Below are 23,503 nucleotides of genomic sequence, written 5' to 3'. Positions count from 1 at the left end.
CTTGCCACCTCTGAGAGTCTCACTGTGAAGCCTTCTCCCTATATATCACAGAATAAGAGAAACATGAGATTTAATTTTATTATACCCTGAAAAATATTTGTGTAGTACTTTTCATAAATATCTTTTATTTTATTTCCAGTGATTATCATCTATTTAATAGAAGCTTCTTATCATGTTGAGTCAACCTGAAAGTTTACTGATTTCTTTCTTCCATCATCTGTTGGGTAGCATGACCAATAATACCAGTCTCTAAGGTAGTTCAGGGGCTTCTAGTCAAGTCCTATAAAAGTTGGTACAGGATTGAGATGTGTCTAGGACAGAGGGGTAGAAACCAGTATTTAACAATTGAATCTCTAGAGGAGAAATTTATACTGCATGTGTTTTTAAGTTTAATCTACCTTATTGGCATTTTCTCTCTTACTTTCTAAAGTTTAGAGAATGAAAATCATGAAAACAAAAGGGAATGCCTTCTCCAATAATGAATTGTATGCAGTAGAAACTGGTGAAATCAGAGGACAAACATTCAGTGCTGCTATTTATTAATTCTATTATTGTGTACATTATTAATATTACAACAATGTTGATGATGAAGATGATATAAATATCAATAATAATTGACATTTATATAGAACTTTAAAGATTGCAGAGGACTTTATCCAAGTTTCATTAACTGTAATAATGAAGGAATTGGATTTTGTAGATCCTAATATTCCTTCTATTTCTAAATACAGTACTATGTTCCTACAAGGTAATAATTTTTTTTAAAAAACCTTACCTTCCATTTTAGAAACAATACTGAGTATTGGTTCCAAGGCAAAAGAGTGGTAAGACCTAGGCAATTGGGGTGAAGTAATTTGCTCAGGGCCACATAGCTGGGAAGTGACTAGGGTCAAATTTGAACCTCCTGTCTCTAGGTCTGGCTCTCAATTCATTGATCCACCTAGTTGCTACCTAATAATAATGCCACAGATGGAATGTTGAATTTGAAGTAAGAATATCTGATACTTTCTACCCTTTACCATCTGCATGATAATGAACAAGTTGCTTCACTTTTCCCACATCACAGTTTCTCCATCTGCAATATGAGAACTTCGGACTAAATGGACTTCTAATTTTCAGTCCTATTAGCCTATGACATTTATTGGAAATAGCAAAAATAATATAGAGGGGTTGATGGGATTGTTTGGGGGCTTTGGGACTCTAAGTGTCATGGCCAATCATATCTTCTACCATTCCATACCACTGCACTCACACTACTCATTTTATGATAGTACAATAGGTTCTACTTCTACTCATTTTATGATAGTACAATAGATCCTACTTCTGACACTTCTTGTTTGACTTTGGGCAAATCAGTTAACTTAACTAGATCTCAGTTTCCTAATGAATAAAATAAAAAGTATGGAACAGAAACTCCAAAGTAGGTACTCTGGCATCCATCTAGAGCTTTTATCTGTTGCCATGCTTGGTTTATTGATTAACTATCTGACAGAAGTTAAAAGTAAGACTTGACCATGCATTAATATGTCATCCTATCTCCTATCTCTAGGCCTTTTATTTCAGGAGCCACTTTTATGGAAAGCCTTTCCTGATCCCCTTTTTGTTAATGTTCTCTCACTCCTCAGATTCTCTTGTATTTATTTATATCCCCTTATGATTATGGTAGCTCCCTTAGAGCAAGGACTCCATTTATGGTCCTTATTATCTTTGCATCTTCTGTGCCTAACAGTGCTTTCCACAATATAGGTGCTTAATAATTGCTTACTGACTTGAATCTTGACAGGGCAAAAGTTTAGATAATGTGAAACTCAAATCTTGTTACTGAAGAAAAAGATGGATGGGGTAGAAGAAAGAGAATTAGTGTTAGCTCTCTCTATATTGATTGACTTCACCAGGGAATTATTGAATTCACTTACTCTTTTTGCCTATGTAAATACAACTCTTTCTAAACCCACTATGTGGTTTTCTTTTTTTTAAATCCTTACTTTCGGTCTCAGCAATAAGTCTAAAACAGAAAGGCAAGGACTAGACAATGTTAAGTGACTTGCCCAAGGACGTAGGAAGGGTCCACCTAGCTGCTCCTGAACTTTTTTTAGGCAAACAAGGTGAAGTGACTTGCCCTGAAAAACAAATTTAGGAATTGTTGGAGGCCAGATTTGAACCCCACTTTTCTTGATTCCAGGTCTGGCATTCTACCTACTGAACTACCTAGCTGCCCCATCATGTGGATTACAAGAGTTAGCCTTGAAGATAGTTATATTTTGGAGGCAAAATTGATGGCTCATCAGAGAAGCAGGGCTAGAGGTAGGGAGCCCTGGGTTCAAATGCAGTCTCAGACACTGCCTAGGTATGTGACCCTGAACAAGTCAGTTAACCCCCATTGCCTAGCCCTCATCTGCCTTGGAACCAGTAGACAATATTGATTCTAAGACAGAAGGCTTTAAAGAAAGAAAAAGAAGATAGTTTTATTTCTTTATCTATAAGATGAAGGTGGAAAGAATAGAGTTATATTAATAACTTCCTCTTATAAAAAAAGATAATTATTTCTTTTTCCTCTCAACTTTAACATTTGCCAGTAACTAGGTAAGTTGCTACTCCACTCTTGAAATCAGAATTCTAGGGACCATGCCTAAGAGGAGCCAAGTTTTCTGCCTTATCTTTCTACCATTTTGTACCCTGCCCCAGCTCTTGAGTGGCTGCCTTCTTCAATCTCCTTGCTACCTCTTGTTCTGTGTCCTATAGATAAATCAATGCTATTACTGTCTCTGGTAAAGTTATGTCAAGTGTATGGCCCCTGTTGCTCCATTCTCCTCTTATCTTTGTGACTTCCCAGACCATTATTCCTTCCCCTGTCACTGCTCCTCATATGTACTGTCTCTCCCATTAGAATGTAAGATCCTTTGAACAAAGGAAATAACTTTACTCTAGTATTTATATCCCTAGTGCTTACCATAGTATAGTACTTGGTCCTCAAAAAATGATTTTCTTTCATTAATTGAACTGAGATCTAAATGACTGTTCAAAACCTATAGTCAGCCTAACATAACTTGAGGATGTGAATATCTAGACAGTGTGAGAATAAAATTGAATGAATACTCATGATATTTTAATTTAAAGGATTTAATAATAACAAAAATGAGAAAGGGATTCCTTCAGCCAAGTGAGCAGAGCTCAGAGCCAGAGACCCATACCTGCCACACTTTACCAAAGCAAAAACCCAAAAAGAACCCCACTGATTGGAATATCCAACCAAATTTATCTCTCAAACATCACGACATAAAGTGAGCATATAACTTAAAAGGATGCAGCTCAGGTGCATCAAATTGGTGCACCTACACAACAGGAAGATAGATTTCCCAACAGTAAATTTTCCATCTCACAATAAAACATCAGCCTTACTCATTATCTGAAGATAAAAGAACAAGTATGCAATATAATCTACTTTACTTTTAATGCTTCTTCACTTTTGATTAGGTATGAGTCCTTCTTCTTTCTCAGAAATCAGCTCTCAAAATCTGTAGAAATGAACATCATCAATATACCATTAATAATACATCCTCCTTGAAGACACAGTTACTGCATTTTATTGGCATGAGAGAATTGTCTAGCCTGAGCTATATTATCTGGTGACAACATAGAGGGCAGCCCTGGAATGAAAAATAATAAAGTGTTGGAATTTAGCCCAAGAGCTCAGAGGGTGGGTGGGAAGAAGAGGAAGAGCTGGAAAGAAGACCTCAGGAACCTGAGCAGTGGGAGCAAAGAAGACAATTTCTAGCAATGTGGCCAGACTAAGGCTGTGGTTGTATGAGGAAGCAACTGCTTCTCTTAGGAAAAAGCCAATTCAGATTTATAGATTACCAGTGAGGAAGAGCGTTAGGCACTGAGGACATGAAGGTGGCTAACTGAAGCCTGTAGACAGTTACCTTGTTTATGCCCCACCCCTCCTCTTCACCCATTGGCTCCCTAGTTTCTGACCAGTACCAATCAGGTGATGCCTGATTGGTCACTGTGGTGCAAGCCAGGAATTCACAATTCACCCACTTGGTATATCTTGAGACTTCAGATGCTGAAGAGGAAGTTAATATTTTTAGGCTAGAGAAACTTGACATTGTGAGATGGCAAATGTAATTTTCATTTTAAAATTATTTTAATTCTTTAGTTTATAACAACTGTAGGAGGCAACAATTCTTAGTCTCAGTCTTTCTAGGAACGTGATGTTTGTGAAGGATTTGAAACAAAAGGTTGTAATTGGTTAAAGTTGGTTTAGCTGTAAAATGTTCTTGAATGTTTAGATGAAGACATTGAGTTGGTTATAGAAATCTATCTTACCTTAAAGAGAGTTGGCAGAGATGGTGATGATAGAAGGGATGGTGAATTAGGGAAGGCAGTGGTCAGAAGCAGAACATTTGCCAAGAGGCAAAGAGAGACAAAGACAGAGACAGAGAGACAGAAAGAGAAACAGACAGAAAGACAGGGACAGAAACAGAAAGACAGAGACAGAGACAGAGAGAAACAAAGAGAGACAGGGACAAAGACAGAGAGAGACACACAGAGAAAGAAAGACAGAGAGACAGAGATACATTGAAAGAGAGACTAAGAATAAACCAAAATGTCTACAATAAAAATTTTGACATCTACTTTTATATTATCTCTCTTTTCATCTTTCTTTTATTTACAGGAACAAGTATGTGTTTTTTTCTTAGAATCAGTACTGTGTATTGGCTCTAAGGCAGAAGAGTGATTAGGGCTAGGCAATGGGGGCTAAGTGTCTTGCCCAGGGTCACACAGCTGGGAATTGTCTGAGGCCAGATTTAAACCTAGGACCTCCCATCTCTAGGCCTGGCTCTCAATCCACTGAGCTACCCAGCTGCCCCCCAGCTGCTCTCTCCCCCTTCCTTTTTTTTAACACGACTCAGAAGCATTTGAAGGAAGTAGTATGCAAATAGGGAGGGGAAAAAAACAGAAGAATACAAAAACTTCAGAATCCGGAACACCTGCTGGGGGCAATAAAAACAAAGAGAACTCCTTTGCTTGAGCCTTTTAGGTAATGATAGGAGTTCAGAGAACATTGTTTCAATGCGGTTTCTGCTCCTAGCTTTCCTCTTCTTCCTTCTCAGGACAGAAGGAGAAGGTAAGTTCAATTTAATTTATACTAGATGCACTTGAAGGGCATGCCATCTTTGCAGCGAGATCAATAGTAAATGCTAGGTGACCTGCAAAGGAAAATGAGCAGCTTATTTATCATTCACGTGAATTTTGTCATCTCCCTCAGTAACTTTCTCTGAATAGATAATAGCATGAAGTTCATGTAGTTGAGTGGTCATTTATAGGAAACTAACAAGACAAGCACTTTTTAGAAAGTTTCCTTTGATTGGCATTACTATTCTCATCCTCCAATGTTTTATATGCCTGGGGATAGTAATCGAAAGAAGTTAAGATTTTTTTATTTCATGATTTTCATATATATTTTTTCCATCTATTTTGTATAGACATATATATGTATGATATGTATGATTTCTGTTCTCATTCTTATCCTTCTAGATTAGGAATTCTTTATTTTTTGTGGGTCCTGGACCCCTTTGGCCATCTAGTGAAGCTTATAGATTCCCTTCTCAGAATGTTTTTAAATGCATAAAAAAATAAAAGATTACTATAGAAATAAAATATTACTATAGAAAATAAAAGATTACTAATTATATTTTTAAAAAGATGGGATTCATTTTTCTACATCCAAGTTCACAGATCCCTTGAAATTTATTCACAAAACCCTTAGGAATCCCCACCCTAGACTAAAAATTCTTAAAGCACTAGGATTATTTCACTATTGTCTACATCCCCTATGCCCACCATATGTATATTGTATATGTATATTGTAGGTGCTTAATAAATGTGAATTGATTATCTAAAAGAGGAATATGGTGCCAAAACTGCTTCTGTCCACTCATGGGTGAAAAAACTGAGCAATAATGCTCTGAAGGATTGTGTGATTTGGAAGGGATATTCCAGCACATACACAGGTAGAGTGATAGTGGAAAGAAGTGAGATTCTATCTAAACAGGTGGCTGTTTCATTCTCACTAGAGAATGAAAAAGTCTCCTCTAGCAAGTCAGGACACAGTCTGTGTAGTTATTTCTATTGCCATTTTTAAAAATATATATTTTATTTTACATTCCATTACCATTTGAAAGGCTCTCTATCCGATCTTCATTTTTTTTTTTTTTGACACTTAGTTATTGAGGATTTCTCTTTGGTCATCTGAATGGTTAGGTGGTGCAGCAGACAACATACTGGACTTGGAATCAGGAAGGCTACTAAGTTCAAATCTGACCTCAGGCATTTACTACTAGCCACTTGACCATGGGCAAGTCACTTATTGTTTCCTCAGCTTCTCATCTGTAAAATGAGCTGGAGAAAGAAATGCCAAATCTTTCTAGTATCTTAGCCATGAAAACCCCAAATGAAGGGTTATGACTAAACAACTACAATTTGGTTCTCTGATAGTGGGTTTTGTATTTTTCAAGATAATCATTTATTTCTTTTGTGTTCTCAATCTTGTTAGCTTTTACTTAGGTATAGTAAATTCTGTAATTCTTTTTTTATTTCTTCTGCTTTTGTTGTGATCTCACCATGTTTATTTGCTATTTTGATGATTTGATTTTCTGCTCTCTTTTTAATCAAATTGGCTAAACCTTTAATAATTTTATTAATCTTTTCAAAGAACCAGCTTTTGTTTCATTCTTATTTCTAGTATCTTTTATTTATTTCTTCTTTCATGCTTAAGATCTTCTCTTTTGTGCTTTTTTGGGAGTGTTGCTTTTTTGTTGATTTCTAATTTTTAAAAAATGCACATTTGGTTCATTAATACTCTTTTTCTATTTTAATATTATATGTTTTTAGAGATATGCTTTTCCCCCTGAGGAATGCTTTAACATCCCAGATATTTTTTGTTATTTCATTATTATTTTTTCTTTAATATAATTGTTCTATGATTTATTTCTGACTCATTCGACATTTATGATTTTATTGTTAAATCTCCATTTGATTCTGTCTTTTGCTTGTGATCTCTGAACTAATTGCTATTTTATTGTGTTAGTCTTCTATACAAAGAGATATTAAATAGCATAGATATTAAATGTAGGTGTATATGTAGATATTGAATATTTATGCTACATATGTATATATATATATATCATATATTTTTGTGTGGCACTGAGAAATACTTATATTATTTATCAGTCCTATTTAGAAGACATCATTAGCATTTTAGCTCTAGTCTCTCCAGCAATTTGTTCAGTTCTATATGCTACCTTTTGTTTCTCTGTTATATTTATCCATAACTGAAAGAGGAACTTCAAAATCTCTTGCCACTATCATGTTACTATTTAAGTATTGTTGTAATTCAGTTACTGTTTCTTCTACGAATTTATTTGCTAAGGCAGTTAGAGCACACCCATTTAATATTGGTTTATTGTCTATGACTCCTTTCAGCATAATGTAGTTTTCTTTTGTATCCTTTTTTATGGTTCAGAAAATGATTTTCACTTTGTAAGATAGCATAAGTACAAATCTTTGCATGTGATTCCCCTGATGAATAGTTAAAATATTTTTATTCTCTCATTTTATTCTGTGTATATCTTTGTTTTTTTCTAGAACACATATTTCTTGTAAGCAACATATTATGGGGTTTATAGTATCTTATCTAGTATTCTTTTTCATATTATTAGATCATGAATCCATTTACATTTTAAGTTATGAAAGCTAGCTTTATATTTTCTTCCTTTTGACTCTAATATTTTTTCCCATATTAGGATATTTTCTCTCTTCCTCTGTAAACACAGAACTATTGTTAGGGTTCAAAATGGGTGGCCACCAGAGGAGCGCACGAGACAATGCAATCAAAGCAGGAGAAAGCTTTATTGCCAGTGAGCGCTGGGGGAACTCAGCAAGAGAATCCCAAGTGGTGCATTCAAAGGAGGGAATATATATGTTTCAAGGACTAGGGTATAGGTGCCTGTGTCTTAGGGTTAGCTAATAGCTAGACAGAGGGAGTAGGGATGTTTCTAGGTGCCACAGGATATGATTCTTAATCTTCAAGGCTGTCCTGTCTAGGGAGGAGTGGTGTCCCTGGGACTGTGAGCTCCAGATAACTGCCTTGCTGAGCAGAGCATGATGCTATCAAAACCCCCATGCTTAACAGGGTATGATGCTGTCAAGCTGTTAGTTATGGGTCTCAGTTTTTTGGCTACAACATCCCCCCCCTTTTTCGTTTTGCTCACTGAGGAATCCTCCTCAGGGCCAAAGAATAAGTCCAACATTCCCTACTTTTCCTTTTGATCCTAAGGAATCATCCTCAGGTGGTCCCTTAAAGATTAGTGTCAACACACATTGTATCAAGGGTGGGGGTTATCTGGTAATACTGATGCAGGACCATAAGCTGAACGGTGTTAATTCGTTCCTTTACAAAAGCTGCTAGTTGGTTAAGAATAAGGGGAAGGGTACATAGTGGAAGCAAAAGGGATTTTTCCGGCCTCTAGTTTGCCTGAAAAAACTTTTTCACTATGGGGGTACAATGTTCTATGCTGTCTCTGGGGTACAATGTCCCACAAGGTCCCATGCTGTCTCCCCCACCTCCTCCAAAAGTCTAAGGGAAGAGGGCCGATGGTTTCAATCTTCTGTAGCTTCTTCAAGCTGAGAAGGGGCGTAGAGTCTCTGAGAGGGGGGAACAGGAGGAGGAACTGTGGGCACAGGGTCTTCAGGGGCGTCTCTGCATCGAATGCCAGGGTCCTGAAGGCTTGGAGACCAGAGACCGTTTTCCCAGACTGACAGACAGGTCACAAGGGGGAGCATCCTAGAACCTAGGACTGGGGCAAAAACTAGAACACCAGATACACAGAGAGAAAATTAGCACAATAGAAACTGATATTAAACATTAACATTTGGGTATGTTAGCCAACAAATTTTATCCCCAGAAATCTTCCTCTGACAGGAATTGAACCATTTAGGAATTTTCGATCCCTAAGTTGTTTGCAGAGTTGGTATGAGATGTTTCTGCTAAAAAAATATCCTTTGTAAAGCCCATATTAATATGGCATCTATAACTACTTGAATAACAATACTTTACAGATAAATTTCTTTATCCCAGATTCTGGAGGAAATCCAGAAAGTTTTGGGTTATATTTCCAAGCTCAAAATCCCACTTCAGTTGTGGTAAATTAAGGCGGCAAGCTACAAGTCATCTATCACTAAACTTCACTCACTTCTCAAAGTGTGTTCCCTAACAATTTGATAATTTTCAATGATTAACCTAATAGGTTCGGGGAGATGGAAACATTAATTCACAACTTGCATTAAGTGCTGATTATGGAAACTTGCTCCAAAAAGGGAAGGCAGGTAGGAAAAACATTTCCTCACGTCTCAAAGGACGCATGGTGAGGGGCTCCATGTACAGGCCAAAGCTGTCACTGGCTCATGCCATCCTTGTGTCACTCAAGGATTAGTAGCCTAGATGGTCAGAAGAGGTCCAGACCAGGTTCAGCCCTAGAATTGCCTCTCCTAACCATCACAGAACATTCTCTGTCTTTAGTACTATATCACCACTGGATCTCCGAAGCCTTCTCCTTCCTTAAAAGACAAGTCTTTCCCATTACAGCTCAGAGAAATTCTGCTAAGCAGCAGTCTGAAAACAATTTCCACACCCTCAAACAAGCCTTACACATCCCTTCAGGCTAATCACTCAGGTTTTTTTTTTGCATATTCTGGATAATAATTAACATATCACACTTTAGTCACAAAACCTGAATTAAGGAACAGGAGTGCTGGATTGAGTAGCTCCACAGTAAATATAAATCAGGGCTGTTATCTTCTCCTGTACCTGGGCCATCTGAAAAACTAAGAGGAGCCACACAGGAATCTCTTCAGTGTAACTTTCAAGAGAATTCCAGAACTATTTGTGATTTTCCCAATACACTAATTTTAGAAATTATCCCTAGGTCAAGGATCCAATTATAAGAGTAGAACATCTATCTATTCTTTTTCACCTCCCTATCTGTTCTCTTCCATCTCTCCTTCTCTCTCCTTCTCTTTCCCTCAAAAACCCTCTGCTTAAAAAGTAGAACACAACTTCCATTTACCCATCTCAAATCTGCATACTCAAGGTGTTAGATCAAGTCTGTCTTTTTTTTTTTTCTATTCAAACACAACATAACTCTTCACTTTTTCTAACTTGCTGTTATCATCACAAAAAATAAACATACCATTTGGTATCCCTTCAAATGATAATCAATAACTCCCAAGAATTGAGGCACTGTGTCTTTAGCATAGTGCTTATTAATTATAACTTGCAGTTCATAGTACAATTTGGTAACTGAGGTAACCACTGAGTATCGAACAAAACCCATGGTACAGTCAGGTTTACAATGAGCTTTTGCTTACATTCAAACAACACTTAAAGCACATATTTGAGCAACAATTTACATAAAAGTCACATTTAAAGGAATATCATAAAGCATGTAGTATTACAGGGTCTATTTCCAATTAAAACCTTTAAGCACTACAACCTTAAAGCAAGCCTTTTGACAAGCAGGCTGCTTATCATACACTGAGATGAAAACCATTTATGATCATTTTAAACCCCCAAAATCATTTTTGATCAATGTAAACACTTAAACCTATTATATTTTTTAACCTCTTATGATGGAAAGACAAATAAGGAGGAAAACAGTCTTCTTGAGATTAACATGGGCATTGTGCAGAGATGGCAGGGACCCTGCACCCCTTAACTCAGGCAGGCTGTGAACAGGGGAACTCCCTTTCCCCTGTAACAAAAGAGATACACCTCTGGCCACATCTTGATAACCTAAACCCCAAGCATCCTAGACAGACCCCCCACTCACCAAACACCCAAGTGCAAGGAGTCATGTCCACACTTTTGAAAAGGGGGCATGGGGGCAACCCCTGATAGTTGCTTCACTCGTGCTGCCAGGCGGTGCTGTGGAGGACAACCCCCCCAGGACTGCTCCACCCATGCTATCCCACTGGCCACTGATCCCATCTTAGCAATAAATCTTTCACACTTCTAAGCCTGGAGTCCTCTCATTCCTGAGAAGGGCCTCCCCCCACCCCCAACCCCAACCCAGGGGCTCACCATTTGCATCTCTATAACAATTATACTGCTAAAAAAACCTGTTTTACAAGATATCCATGACTTTTCTATCAATTTTACTTGCTTGAACATCTCCTTAAACCCTCTGAAGTATATAATTAAAATATACTCATCTTTAAATTCTTTAAAATCTTACTTATGTACTGTGTTGCTATATCAGTTCCTAAGTATCAAAGTGGAAAAATTAAACGTTTTTCTCTCTTCACCAAGTGAGATCACCTTAAAATTTAAAATTTAAAATTTAGCATGTACCAAACCTTCATAATAAATTATTTTCAACAAAGTTCAGATTGAACTCCACAACTACCAAACAACTTTAAGTCCTTTAGTAACCTTTCAGTATGTAAACAACTGAATTTCAAAGCCATTTACTCTTATTCCTTTCAGACCTCTGTTTAAAACAGAACAGAACCTCCAGTTTAGCTTCCTTTACCTCAAAGCATTGCTTACATAACTCATTAAATTCCATCAATATTATTCTGATTTACACCTATTATTTCTTTATCAATTACTCTTACTTCTTCTGGCTTCTCCTCCTTTATCACCATTATTGCAAAAGGAGGAAAGGTACTATATTTAATTGCATTAAATCCTATTAGCTCCTTGGGCTGGTCAAATTTTTCTCTTGTAAATTTCATATAGTTTGCATAACATACAACCTTAACCTCTTCAGGTGGAAAACTTACTTCTCTTTATAGTCCAAATGCATACATATTCTGTATTCATTCATCATCATTACTTTCTAGCAATTCAAGTCCAAATACATGTTAATCACAAGTTCCCCCTTATACATTGTACACATTTTTAAAAACAGTTCATACAACCCTAATCAAATATAACACTGTTTAGAAATTCCACCTTTTCCAAATTTTAGTACCTGTATTATTAAATCCCATGCACAGATTAACCACTTTAATAACTTCTTGTGTGTCATATGATTACTTGTTAGTTCTGACAGCACATACATTAAAGGAACATCTCATTTTGAAAAATCCCAAGTTTAAATTCTAGAATAAGTTCTCCATAACACCATTACAGTTTTTTCTGAATGACTTTCACATTTACAAAGTAGCCAGTACAATTTCTGACCTCATAGAATAAACATTCCCTCTTTGTGTCAGACTGGCTATTAATCACATTTAGACAATTCTCAATTCACTGAAACCAAGGCTTAACAAACTTCTAACCATGAGTTTATGTGCTCAATAAAATCTGGTTAATATTTCACATTTGACTGACAAACAGTTACCACAATAAATAAAATTACATTGTACCATATCAACATCATTAGCAATCCTCAATCCTTAAAATCAAATCTTAAGTGAAAATGCTTCCAATTGTGGAGTAAAATCTCCCTTTTCTGCTCTGAATTTTTCTCTTTCACTCCTTTGGGGGCCCATCCAAAGGAAGAAAGAGGAAAAATCAGTTCTTTAGGATCCATGCTTAAAAGAAATATTTGCAGTGAGAAAACTCATTAAAACAGTTGTAGCACACTGTCCCTTTCACTGAGGGTACTCAGGTACAGCAATCAGCCATCTGATTGGCTGAGCTGACTTCCTTGTCCTCTAACTTTCCCTGTGCTTTACACTCCGATTGATCTTACCTGTCTCTCTTTTTTGCTGTGATTTCTAACAAATGCTTCTTGCAGCACCTAAACAAACTGCTATCTGTTTCTAGTGGGGGTTGAAAGTGAGCTGTTCTTAGGCTGGCTGTGTTTCTTAAGGAAAGAACTTTGAACTTTCAAATCCCCTCCTATTCAGATGTTAAGTCTGCTGCCTGAGCAGCACAGTTTCTCTAGTAAGGGAAGATTAGAAATGTAGATGGGGAAGGGAATTGCAGAATGTTTGCAGTTTTCCCTCTGAATTAGCCTTGAAGCCTGGGAAACCAGCAAGCACCAGGTTGACTCTCCCTGGCTCTTGATAAGGACTGAAATAACACCAAAGACACAGACCCAGCCAGTACTGATGAATTAGGGGACCTCTGAACTGGAGCTGGATTTTTGGGGATGGGTAACCAGAACCTGGGAGGGTGTAACCATTCCTTTGCTGGGATTAGACCCCTCCACAACCGAAAGAAGCCAGGGCGGAGGATTCAGGACTAAATCCTGCCAGGTTAAAATGTACAGCATTTGGTCTGGGTGTCCCTCCTGACCCCAGAGCAAAACCCGACCCCAAACTGCAGAAATAATAGACTGTTGCCATGTCCCACCACGGGGCCATCCAACCCCAAAGGCAGGCCATTCCGAATTACAAAAGGTCTGTAACTTCCCCTTTTTTACTGATAAACCTAAGGCATGTGCATGGGTTCTGAAATCAGAATAATGATTTAGGACCAAGTCCAGGGGGGTTGAGTGACTTTGGCCCATCTTTGACCAATCAAAAAGACACAGACAAAGGACAGCACAAAAGACAGACAAACAGAACAAAAAACAAAAAATTCTCTTTGTGGATCCAAACAAAGTTTCAATCTGGGATGGAGCCACTTGGGGCTCCATCCCGCTTTCCCTGGCATCCTTCCAAAAGATTCAGTGCCCCTGCTTCTTCCCGCGACGCGTCCGTCCGGGACTTTTCCGGGATTAGCTCCACCAGGGATCTGAACCCTGGCTTCCTAGAACTGTTTCCCCCAGGGAATCAAACCCTGACCTTCCCTCCCTCTCTCGCCGAGGGAGCTGCTCAAGGGGACTCCAACCCCTTAAAGTTACGTATACCCATATTCCCCGTCTCCACAATTTCCAATGACTTCCCCCTCCCTCTAACCGACTCGCTTCCTGGTTTTCCAGATCTGCCCCCTCTTGGTGGTCAGAAAATACAGCATAAACCAGTCCCTCTCAGAAACAGGTGGAAATTCGGACACAAAGCCAGAACAGGATGGGCCCCGAGGCTTGGCATAGGATGGCTCCTATAAATCCGGAGCAGGAATCATCCACTTAGCCGTATGCCTATTGGGAGTCCTCAGTTTCCCCATCAAATACACACGTCACACACCATTCACACACCATTCACTGCTCACCTCTGGAAGTCGCCACAAAACCTAGGAGAGAGCTTTCTTTGTCTCAGTGGTCCCCAGGGGGTTGCACACCATCCCGGGACTAGCCCCCATATGTTAGGGTTCAAATGGGTGGCCACCAGAGGAACACACGAGACAATGCAATCAAAGCAGGAGAAAGCTTTATTGCCAGTGAGCGCTGGGGGAACTCAGCAAGAGAATCCCAAGTGGTGCATTCAAAGGAGGAAATATATAAGTTTCAAGGGCTAGGGTATAGGTGCCTGTGTCTTAGGGTTAGCTAATAGCTAGACAGTGGGAGTAGGGATGTTTCCAGGTGCCACAGGATATGATTCTTAATTTTCAAGGCTGTCCTGTCTAGGGAGGAGTGGTGTCCCTGGGACTGTGAGCTAGGGAGGAATGGTGTCCCTGGGACTGTGAGCTCCAGATAACTGCTTTGCTGAGCAGAGCATGATGCTATCAAAACCCCCCTGCTTAACAGGGTATGATGCTGTCAAGCTGTTAGTTATGGGTCTCAGCTTTTTGGCTACAACACTATGTTTCTTACTTATTTCAGCTTAATATATTTTGAGGCAACCCTATTCTTACTGGCTTCTTTGCCTTCATTCTGAAACCCTCTTCCTGTTTGCTGTATATTTTCCTAATTTGGGTATTTTTGCTACTTTTTTTTCTTGTTTCTTTTTATTTAATTCTTCCCTTTTTTTCTCTCTCAGTTAAGTAATTAAGTACAAATGAAATCCTATTTCTCCTTCCCCTTCAACTAATTTTGTTTATTAGTTTTTAAATTTTTTATTTTCTTCATCTTTCTTTAAAAAAAGATTTATTTCCCTCTTTCTCTTTATGACTTGTTTCTTATTTTCATTTAAACTTTTATTCCTTGATTCATGTTCCTTATATTTATTTAATCCTTCTTTAGTTTCAGTATTCCTTTTTGAATTAAAACCTCTTATATTTTTTTGTAATTTTGTTTTCCTTCTTCTAAACCAGTGATTCCCAAAGTAGGTGCCACCTCCCCCTGGTGGGTGCTGCAGCGATCCAGGAGGGTGGTGATGGCCATAGGTGCATTTATCTTTCCTATTAATTGCTATTAAAATTTAAAAAAAATAATTTCCAGGGGGCTAAGTAATATTTTTTCTGGAAAGGGGGCGGTAGGCCAAAAAAGTTTGGGAACCACTGTCTAAACTTTCTATGTTATTGCCTTATATATCTTGTTCTTCTTCCACTTGCCCTGCTTTTTTGTTCTGTTTTTCTCATAGAAATTCCAATTCCTTGAAGTAATAGAGAAGATATTGGTTCATGATGGGAATTTTCCTATTTCCTATTTTTGCAGTTCGTTTTTAAAAAACAAAATCCTATCCCCCCCACCACAACTACATGTAAAAACAATTTTTAACATTCTTTTTTAAAAACTTCAAGATCTGAATTCTCTCTCACCTTCTCTCCCTCTTGACGTCTTGTTCTTCCACATGAATTTTATTATTTTTTTCTAGTTCTATAAAATAATTTTTGGTTGTTTGATAGGTATGGCAGTGAATAAATAAATTAATTTAGATAAGATTGTCATTTTTATTATAGTAGCTTATCTTACCTGTGAGCAATTAATGTTTTTCTAATTGTTTAGATCTAGTTTTATTTGTATGAAAAGTATTTTGTAATTGTGTTCATATAATTCCTGCATTTGTCTTGGCAAATAGATTCTCAAGTATTTTAAATTGCCTAGAGTGATTTTAAATGGAGTTTATCTTTCAAACTCTTACTGCTGTATTGTTGGAAATATATAGAAATGCTGATGATTTATGTGGGTTTATCTTGTACCCTACAACTTTGCTAAAGTTGTTAATTATTTCCACTAGCCTTTTAGTTGATTTTCTAGGATTTTCTAAGTATACCATCATATCATCCACAAAGAGTGATAGTTTAGTTTCCTCATTGCCTATTTTAATTCCTTTGATTTATTTTTCTTCTCTAATTGCTGCAGCCAGCATTTCTAGTACAATATTAAATAATAGTGGTATAATGGGTACACTTGCTTCACTCTTTTTTTTTTACCCTTAACTTTTGTGTATTGGCTCCTAGGTGGGAGAGTGGTAAGGGTGGGCAATGGGGGTCAAGTGACTTGCCCAGGGTCACACAGCTGGGAAGTGTCTAAGGCCGGATTTGAACGTAGGACCTCCCGTCTCTAGGCCTGACTCTCAATCCACTGAGCTACCCAGCTGCCCCTACTTGCTTCCCTCTTGATCTTATTGGGAAGACTTCTAATTTGCTCCCATTGCAGATGATACTTGCTGATGGCTTTAAATAAATACTAATTATTTTTAAGGAAAGACCCTTTTATTCCTATAATTTCTAGTGTTTTCAATAGAAATGTGTGTTGTATTTTGTCAAATGCTTTTTTCTGCATCTATTGAGATAATTATGTGATTTCTGTTAGTTTAATTATTGATATGTCAATTATGGTTCTCTTGAATTTTGTATTTGGACATCAAATTTTCTGTTTGAGTCTGTTCTTTTCTTCTGGAATGCTTGGATATCTTCTATTTTATTAAATGACTATACTTTCTCCTGAAAGAATATAGTCTTTTTCAAGGTCACAGGGCAAATTAATGGAAGGAGTAAAAATCTTCATCCTCTAATTTCTCTAAATTCTCTAGTTTGTCCAATTTCTAGGTCTTTCTTTTTTTTAATTTAAATCCATCATCATAATTTTTTCCAATCTCTCTCTCCCCCTCCCAGAAAGTCATCCCATATTACAAATAGTATTTTTAAAAATGCTCCCAAAAAGAAACAAAAAGAAAAATTCAGCACAATTGAGCAATAAATTGAAAAATTCCCAAACATATACAATGTATAATACTTCTGTAATTCCTACCTCCATGAAGGAGTAAGCTGAAGGTATCCTCTCAAACTTATTCATTTTAGTTATGTTTAATCTTTATAATTGTGTTACATTCAGTTTTGATTATTTTGTTCATGATTATCATTTCCATTAGCATAGTGTTTGGTACAATATACAACATATATATATGTGCATATATATAGATACATATATATATATACATTTTTTTTTGGTCTACTTTCATGCTGCATCAGTTCATATAGATCTTTCCATTCTTTTTTGTACTGATCAGATACATAATTTTTATAGCATAGTAACACTCCATTATTTTATACATTCTTTATTAGATAGGTATCTATTTTGTTTCCAATTCTTTGTTATTACAAAAATGTTAAAATTTTGGGGTACGTAGAGATTTTCTTCTTGTCAATGGCTTCTTTGGGGATTTAGTTCAGCAGTGGAATTTCTTGTTCAAATGGTAGAGAAATTTTAGTAGTTTTATTATATAATTCCAAAATGTTTTCCAAATTAATTATACCATTTCATAGCTCTACCAACAATATGTTAGTGTGCCTACCATTTCATAATCCATCCAACACTGAGCATCGCTGCTTTTTTGTCATCTTTGTCAATTTTTAGAGTGTGAGATAAAACCTCAGGGTTGTTTTGATTTGCATTTCTTTTATTATTAAGTTTTTGGTGTATTCTTTTATGTGATGCTAATACTTTTCAATTCTTCTTTTGAGAACCATTTGCTCATATTCCTTTGATCACTTATTTATTGGAGAATAGCCATCATGCTATATAAGTTTTACACACGCACACACACATTCTCCCGTTTCCAGAAAGGATTTCTCTCACACCCTTTATATTCATCCTCTCTTTCCATCTTCTGTAGACTGTCATCCTGGTTCATAATTTAATTATCTAATTGTTCATTATTCTTTGTATTCTTCATGGAATCAAAACTTCCAAGGTATCTATTCTGGCCTCTCTCCTCTAGACAGTTTTTCCACTTTCTTGTAGAACTTGCACTGAGTAGTTCCCTTTTCAATTGTTCCTCACTCCCAAACCTGTGCCATCATCTGGAGGTGACAGAGCACTTACTAATGGCAAGACACCCCACCCCCCAAGTCTCTAACTATAAATCTTTCTACTGATCTATACCCTCCCCCTAATTACCTTCTTTCTTTCCCCATTTACTTCAAAATCTCCTCCTTTGATCTATTCTCCCACTCCCCTAGGTGTAAGTGGTTCCTAGGAATTTCAAGTCCTTGACTCCCAGAGTAAGGAATATACTCTTTTCAAGCACCAATATGCCAGATAACACCCAGAACAAGGTTCCTCTACACCAGTGGTTCCCAAACTTTTTTGGCCTACTGCCTCCTTTCCAGAAAAAATATTACTTAGCCCCCTGGAAATTAATTATTTTTAAATTTTTAATAGCAATTAATAGGAAAGATAAATGCACCTGTGGCCATCACTGCTCCCCTTGATCACTGCAGCACCCACGGGGGGGGGGATAGCGCCCACTTTGGAAATCACTGCACACATTTCTCTTTACCCTTAGGAGCCATCATCAGTAGAACTGCCTTTGATATGGGCAGGATGTCACCATGTTCTGTCCATAATTACCCGGTCTGTTTCTCCATTGTTACCACCACCCAATTTGTCTTTCACTACTTCTTTTGTTGTCACTGTTTCTTTTGCTATCTTTGACTGCTGCATTCATTCGTTCCTCCTATTTTTCAATTATCAGGGGAGTTCAAGGTCTCTTCAGGTCTACTTTTCTTTTTAGCAACATTTCAAGTATCTCTCTATTATTGAATATCCATTCCCCTTCCTCCCTCCCCATTTATGTAGTCTCATTGCAGATTCTTTGCCTGGTCTCATTTCCATGAAACATGCCTCTCAGAATAAACTTATCCATCACTTCTAATCTCACCACCATTCTGCCTACTCCAATCTTGATTGATACCACCTTCCTCAGCCTCCTCTTCCCTCTCTTTGGAGAGCTGGAGGATAGAGCGCCAAACTCCTCTCAATGCCTTTCTTATAATAGAGAGTATTCTAGAGATTCTGTGCTCACTCCACTTTGCATTTACTGCTCTGTCCAGTCTCAATTTCACAAAACAAGATGCTCTGGATACCGCATGTTCTCTCCTCCACTTTCCTGCCTCCTTGTGTGTGTTATCTCTCCCATGCACACAATCCCATTAAATTGCAAGCCTCTTTCCATTCCTTACTCATATTCCCTGTATTTAGCACATTGCCTAGCACATAATAGGCACTTTTGTTGTTATTCAGTAATTTTTCAGTCATGTCCAACTCTTTGTGACCCTAGTTGGGATTTTCTTGGCAAAGACTCTAAAGTAGCTTGCCACTTCCTTCTTCAGCTCATTTAACAGATGAAGAAACTAAAACACAAAGAGCAATGTGTCTTGCCCAGGGTCATACAGCTAGTGAGTGTCTGGGGCCAGATTTGAACTCAGGAAGATGAATCTTCCTGATTCTAAGTCCAGTGCTCTATCCACTAATTAGAACTTTATGGTTGCTGAATTGAATGCTGCTTAGTTTCTCTCTACCACCACCACATTGTCTTTTCTCATTCCTTTTGTTCCTTAGTTCTCTGGCCAACCAGTTCAGAGCTCTGCCACACTGGTGCCATTACACTCAAAAGTAATTTCTGTCATTTGGGCCTCTGAGATTGGGGGAGGAAAGAATAGAGAGGGGTGGCCTGTGGGGTTGAGATCTATTTGAATTTAGACACATATCCTGATTCTACCTCCCCCCCCCCAAATTCCTGTGGAAATCTTTTGGTAGGACAGAATGTTGTTTGAATATTGGACACTCAGATCTCAGTAAACTTCTGATTTGTGTGGCTTGGATCTCCACTGGAAAGAGGGAGAGGGGATCAGGGAGTCAGGACTTTAGGTCAGCTAGTGCAGCTTTAAGGCTGGAAACATAACTGACAGAGAATGCATACTACAAGAACTCTGGGTAGGTATCAGTTTGAAGTGAGGTAAACTAATTCATTGACCAGAAAACCTGTTTTTCCCTAGGAAAAGTAGAAATCAGAAATGAGCTTTTCCTGTGAAGGTTAATCAGCTCAGAACCAAAACAAAATACAGTCAGGATTCATGAGAAAGTAACTCTCTTACAAACAAGCAGCCATTTTAGGATAAGATATACAATGGAAAGTCCTGTACCCCATGCTAATGACAAATATGGCTTCTAGATGGTAAGGTTTGCTTGCTTCATCAAGGTTATGTCTCATTATTGAACATTGTTTGCTTTGCTTTGTAAAGATGGTAAAAAACAGTTGACTGAGGCTTTGCTAGACCCAGTCAGGCAGGATGATCTCTTCAGGGACAGAGAGCAAAAATGGCTACTCTCTGCCTCAGGCCAGTAGGAAATCAATCTGACTGTGCTTCTCAAGGTAATAGGTTTATTATAAGTTTGTAAATGAGGATTGGATTAGGAATGTGGGTTGTGGATTTTCCCTATTAATAATAAAACTATCTTATTTCCCCCAATCTGACTTTGCATGAAGTCTTCAATCCTAGGCAGAGCTGAGGTTACACTGATTATTCTAACTAAATGTCTTCCCTTCTATTCTGATCTTATCTAGGCTAAACCAGCAAAGGAATAAGTCTCTAGAGTAACAGATAGAATAGAAATGAAGTCAGAATAGAGATGAAGTCAGATATTGGGTGTGACCAAGTCGACCCCATTGAGGTTAAAGACTCCCCAAAGTCAAACTAAGCAGTTCAGTCAACTCCCTCAGTCTTCTCTGAGTAATGACAGAGTCAAGAATTTTAAAGGTCTTCAGAATCTTATTAATTCAGATTTCCCACCAGAACAATTTGGAAGTTCACAGGAGGTTAGAGCTGGGTCCTGGAGATGTTTTTGGCTCCAGAGTCTGGATCCAACTCCCCTTCTGGCAATTGGTTTCCCAGGATTCTAACCCAAGATTCCAAGCCAAGATTCTAAGGGCTGCTCTTGCTTCTCTTGGTTCATGGCATTCTGTGCAACTCTGCATGTCTACTCTGTTACCTTATTTTCTTCCCAAATTTTCCCCTTAATGATATCTTGCACCGTATAAAAAATGCATTGTAATTTCAGTCCAGCACAACTTTCACTAGGAAGGTTTGCCCTGGCCAGTAGGTACGTTTATTAATCAATAGATTAATAAATAAATATTGATTCCACTAATTTGAACATCTGGGTGTCTGGACTCACTTTTTGAAGTACACCACTTCAATTTCATTTGGTTTTTTACCTTTTAGTTTTAGGTGTCCTGGACCATGGAGACAGCTAAAGTTTTTAATTTGTGCATAACTTCTGTTCTGGAGAAGTTTGAGCAGGTCATGAGGATCAGAGATGTCTAGCCCTCCATCTTGTTGGTCATGCAACCTGCTTGATGATCTTTCAACTACTCCACCCTACTTCCATTTATTCAATATCTATGTGTTTTTTTTTCTTTTACTTGTGACTTTTTTTCCCATGTATTTTCAGATTCTGTTTCTGTCTTGAAGAGTAAGAGCCATGAAACAGCCCTCCTTGGGGACAATATAACCCTGAAATGTAACCTGACCATCACTAGTGCAACTGTTCTGCAGATTACCTGGCAGAAGCTGAAAGGATTTATGCCAGAAAACATAGGCACCTACAGCATCATGTATGGTGAAAAAATTCACCCCCCCTATAACAAAGAGTTTCACTACAAGAGTTCAGAGCTGACATCATCAAGCGTGACAATATATAATGTGACTTTGGAGGATGAAGCATGTTACAAATGTCTCTTCAATGTTTTTCCAAATGGTATCCATGGAGGACAGATCTGCTTCAGTGTGCAGTGTAAATGTTAAACTATCTTTATGTCATAATGCTTTCTAGGAAAGCCAGATGGTCCTAAAAGCAGGAAGGGGGAAGAGAGGGATGGGCAAATATTTCATTTTGCCTAACAATTAATAATACTAATACTTAAGGTAGAATCTGTAGTCCTAGAATATTAGTACTGAAAGCAATTTAGAAATTGTTTAATCCAGACTTCTCATTATGCCACCATATATCTCCTATACAAATGACACACTTATGTGTACATGACCTGTGAAATAAGTCTGAATATTTTTTGTTGAGTAAATTAGGATGGAGGTGATAAAAGTGTTAAGCACACATAAGGTATTTAATAAAGGTAGATCCTTATTTTTAAACAATAGCAAAAAAACAGCTAATGTATAGAAGAGAAGAGTAGGGCAATATAAAGAATTACTCAAAAAAGTCAGCTGGGGTTCAATTGTGATTGCTAGCTCACTCCCAATCTTCACCATGCCCCTCTGCCCCCACTACCCCTGGCTGTTTCTTTACCTGTAGTAACTTCTCTTCCCCTTATGATATTCAAAGCTTAGGATTGTATGCCCCCAAATAAAATCATTTTAAAGACTTCCAGAAGGTATACATTCTTATTATTCTTAAAATGAAGTTTATGGAGCCTCAAAGGGAAAGGCTATAAATATATCCCCAAAAAACTATTATCAATATATTTAAACTTCACAAAAAAATAGGGGGATGACCATCAGTATATCACTGGAAGGCAGCTTAGCCTAATAGACTCCAGGCTTGCCCTAGGAGACAGGAAGAACTGGTTTCATATCTTACCCTCTGATACATAACTATGTGACTCTGGGTAATTTGTTGAACCATTCAGTGGTCCCAAGGAAACTCTGAGAGTATAAGTTGCTGAACTACTTGTGAATCCCCTAAGCAAATTAAATTATGGGCCCAGACTGAAATCACTTCTTTGTTATATGGATATGGATGATTTCTGAATTTTCTTTTTGCTTGACTTAGATGTGTCTGAATTAAAAACTGAGCTCCTGTCTCATCCCATCATCGAGGGAATTGTTATAGTCATCTGCTCAGCTACAGGAAAGCCTGCCCCTCAGATCACCCTCTCCAGTGAGAGGGTATTGATAGGATCACCTAATGCATCCATTGACCGGAATCCAGATGGCACAGCTACTGTCACTCAATGGTATAATATCTCTCTGAAAGCCATGAGATCCTTGAAACTTCAGAATGTGTCCTGTAACATGGATCATCCTCAAAGGAAGGAAAAAATACTTGTTTCTCTTCCTCAGGAACTAGACTGTAAGTAAAAAGTGGGAGACCAACAAGGTGAAATTCAGATTGAAATATTTGTGGGTCATGTCTTTTAGGTAAATGAAATATTGTGTGTATATGAAATATCATTTCAATATAAGATTTAAAAGTCTTATAAGTCTCAAAGAGATAAAAAAAAAAGTGAAGGACCTATAAATAGAAAAATATTTAAAGTAACTCTTTTAATAGGAGCAAAGAATTGGAAAGTGAGGTGACACCCATGAATTGGAGAATGACTGAGTGAGTTAGAGTATGTGATTATAATGAAATATTATTGTACTGCAATAAACGATGGTCAGAAGGAACTCAGAAAATCCTGGAAAGACTTACTTGAACTG

At 37.6% G+C, this 23,503-nt stretch overlaps 1 protein-coding gene across 1 annotated transcript; it reads left to right on the top strand.

Moving 5' to 3' along the window:
* Positions 1 to 5,076: 5,076 nt before the first annotated feature.
* LOC123241565 (OX-2 membrane glycoprotein-like) lies at positions 5,077 to 23,221 on the top strand. Its single transcript, XM_044669184.1, is given in 3 exon segments — positions 5,077 to 5,131; positions 21,519 to 21,860; positions 22,854 to 23,221. Coding segments are annotated over 3 exon segments (765 nt in total).
* Positions 23,222 to 23,503: the final 282 nt, after the last annotated feature.

This window comes from Gracilinanus agilis, chromosome 3 (genome assembly GCF_016433145.1).
Source record: "Gracilinanus agilis isolate LMUSP501 chromosome 3, AgileGrace, whole genome shotgun sequence".
Taxonomy (NCBI): Eukaryota; Metazoa; Chordata; class Mammalia; order Didelphimorphia; family Didelphidae; genus Gracilinanus; species Gracilinanus agilis.
This window is presented reverse-complemented; position numbering and strand designations above follow the sequence as displayed.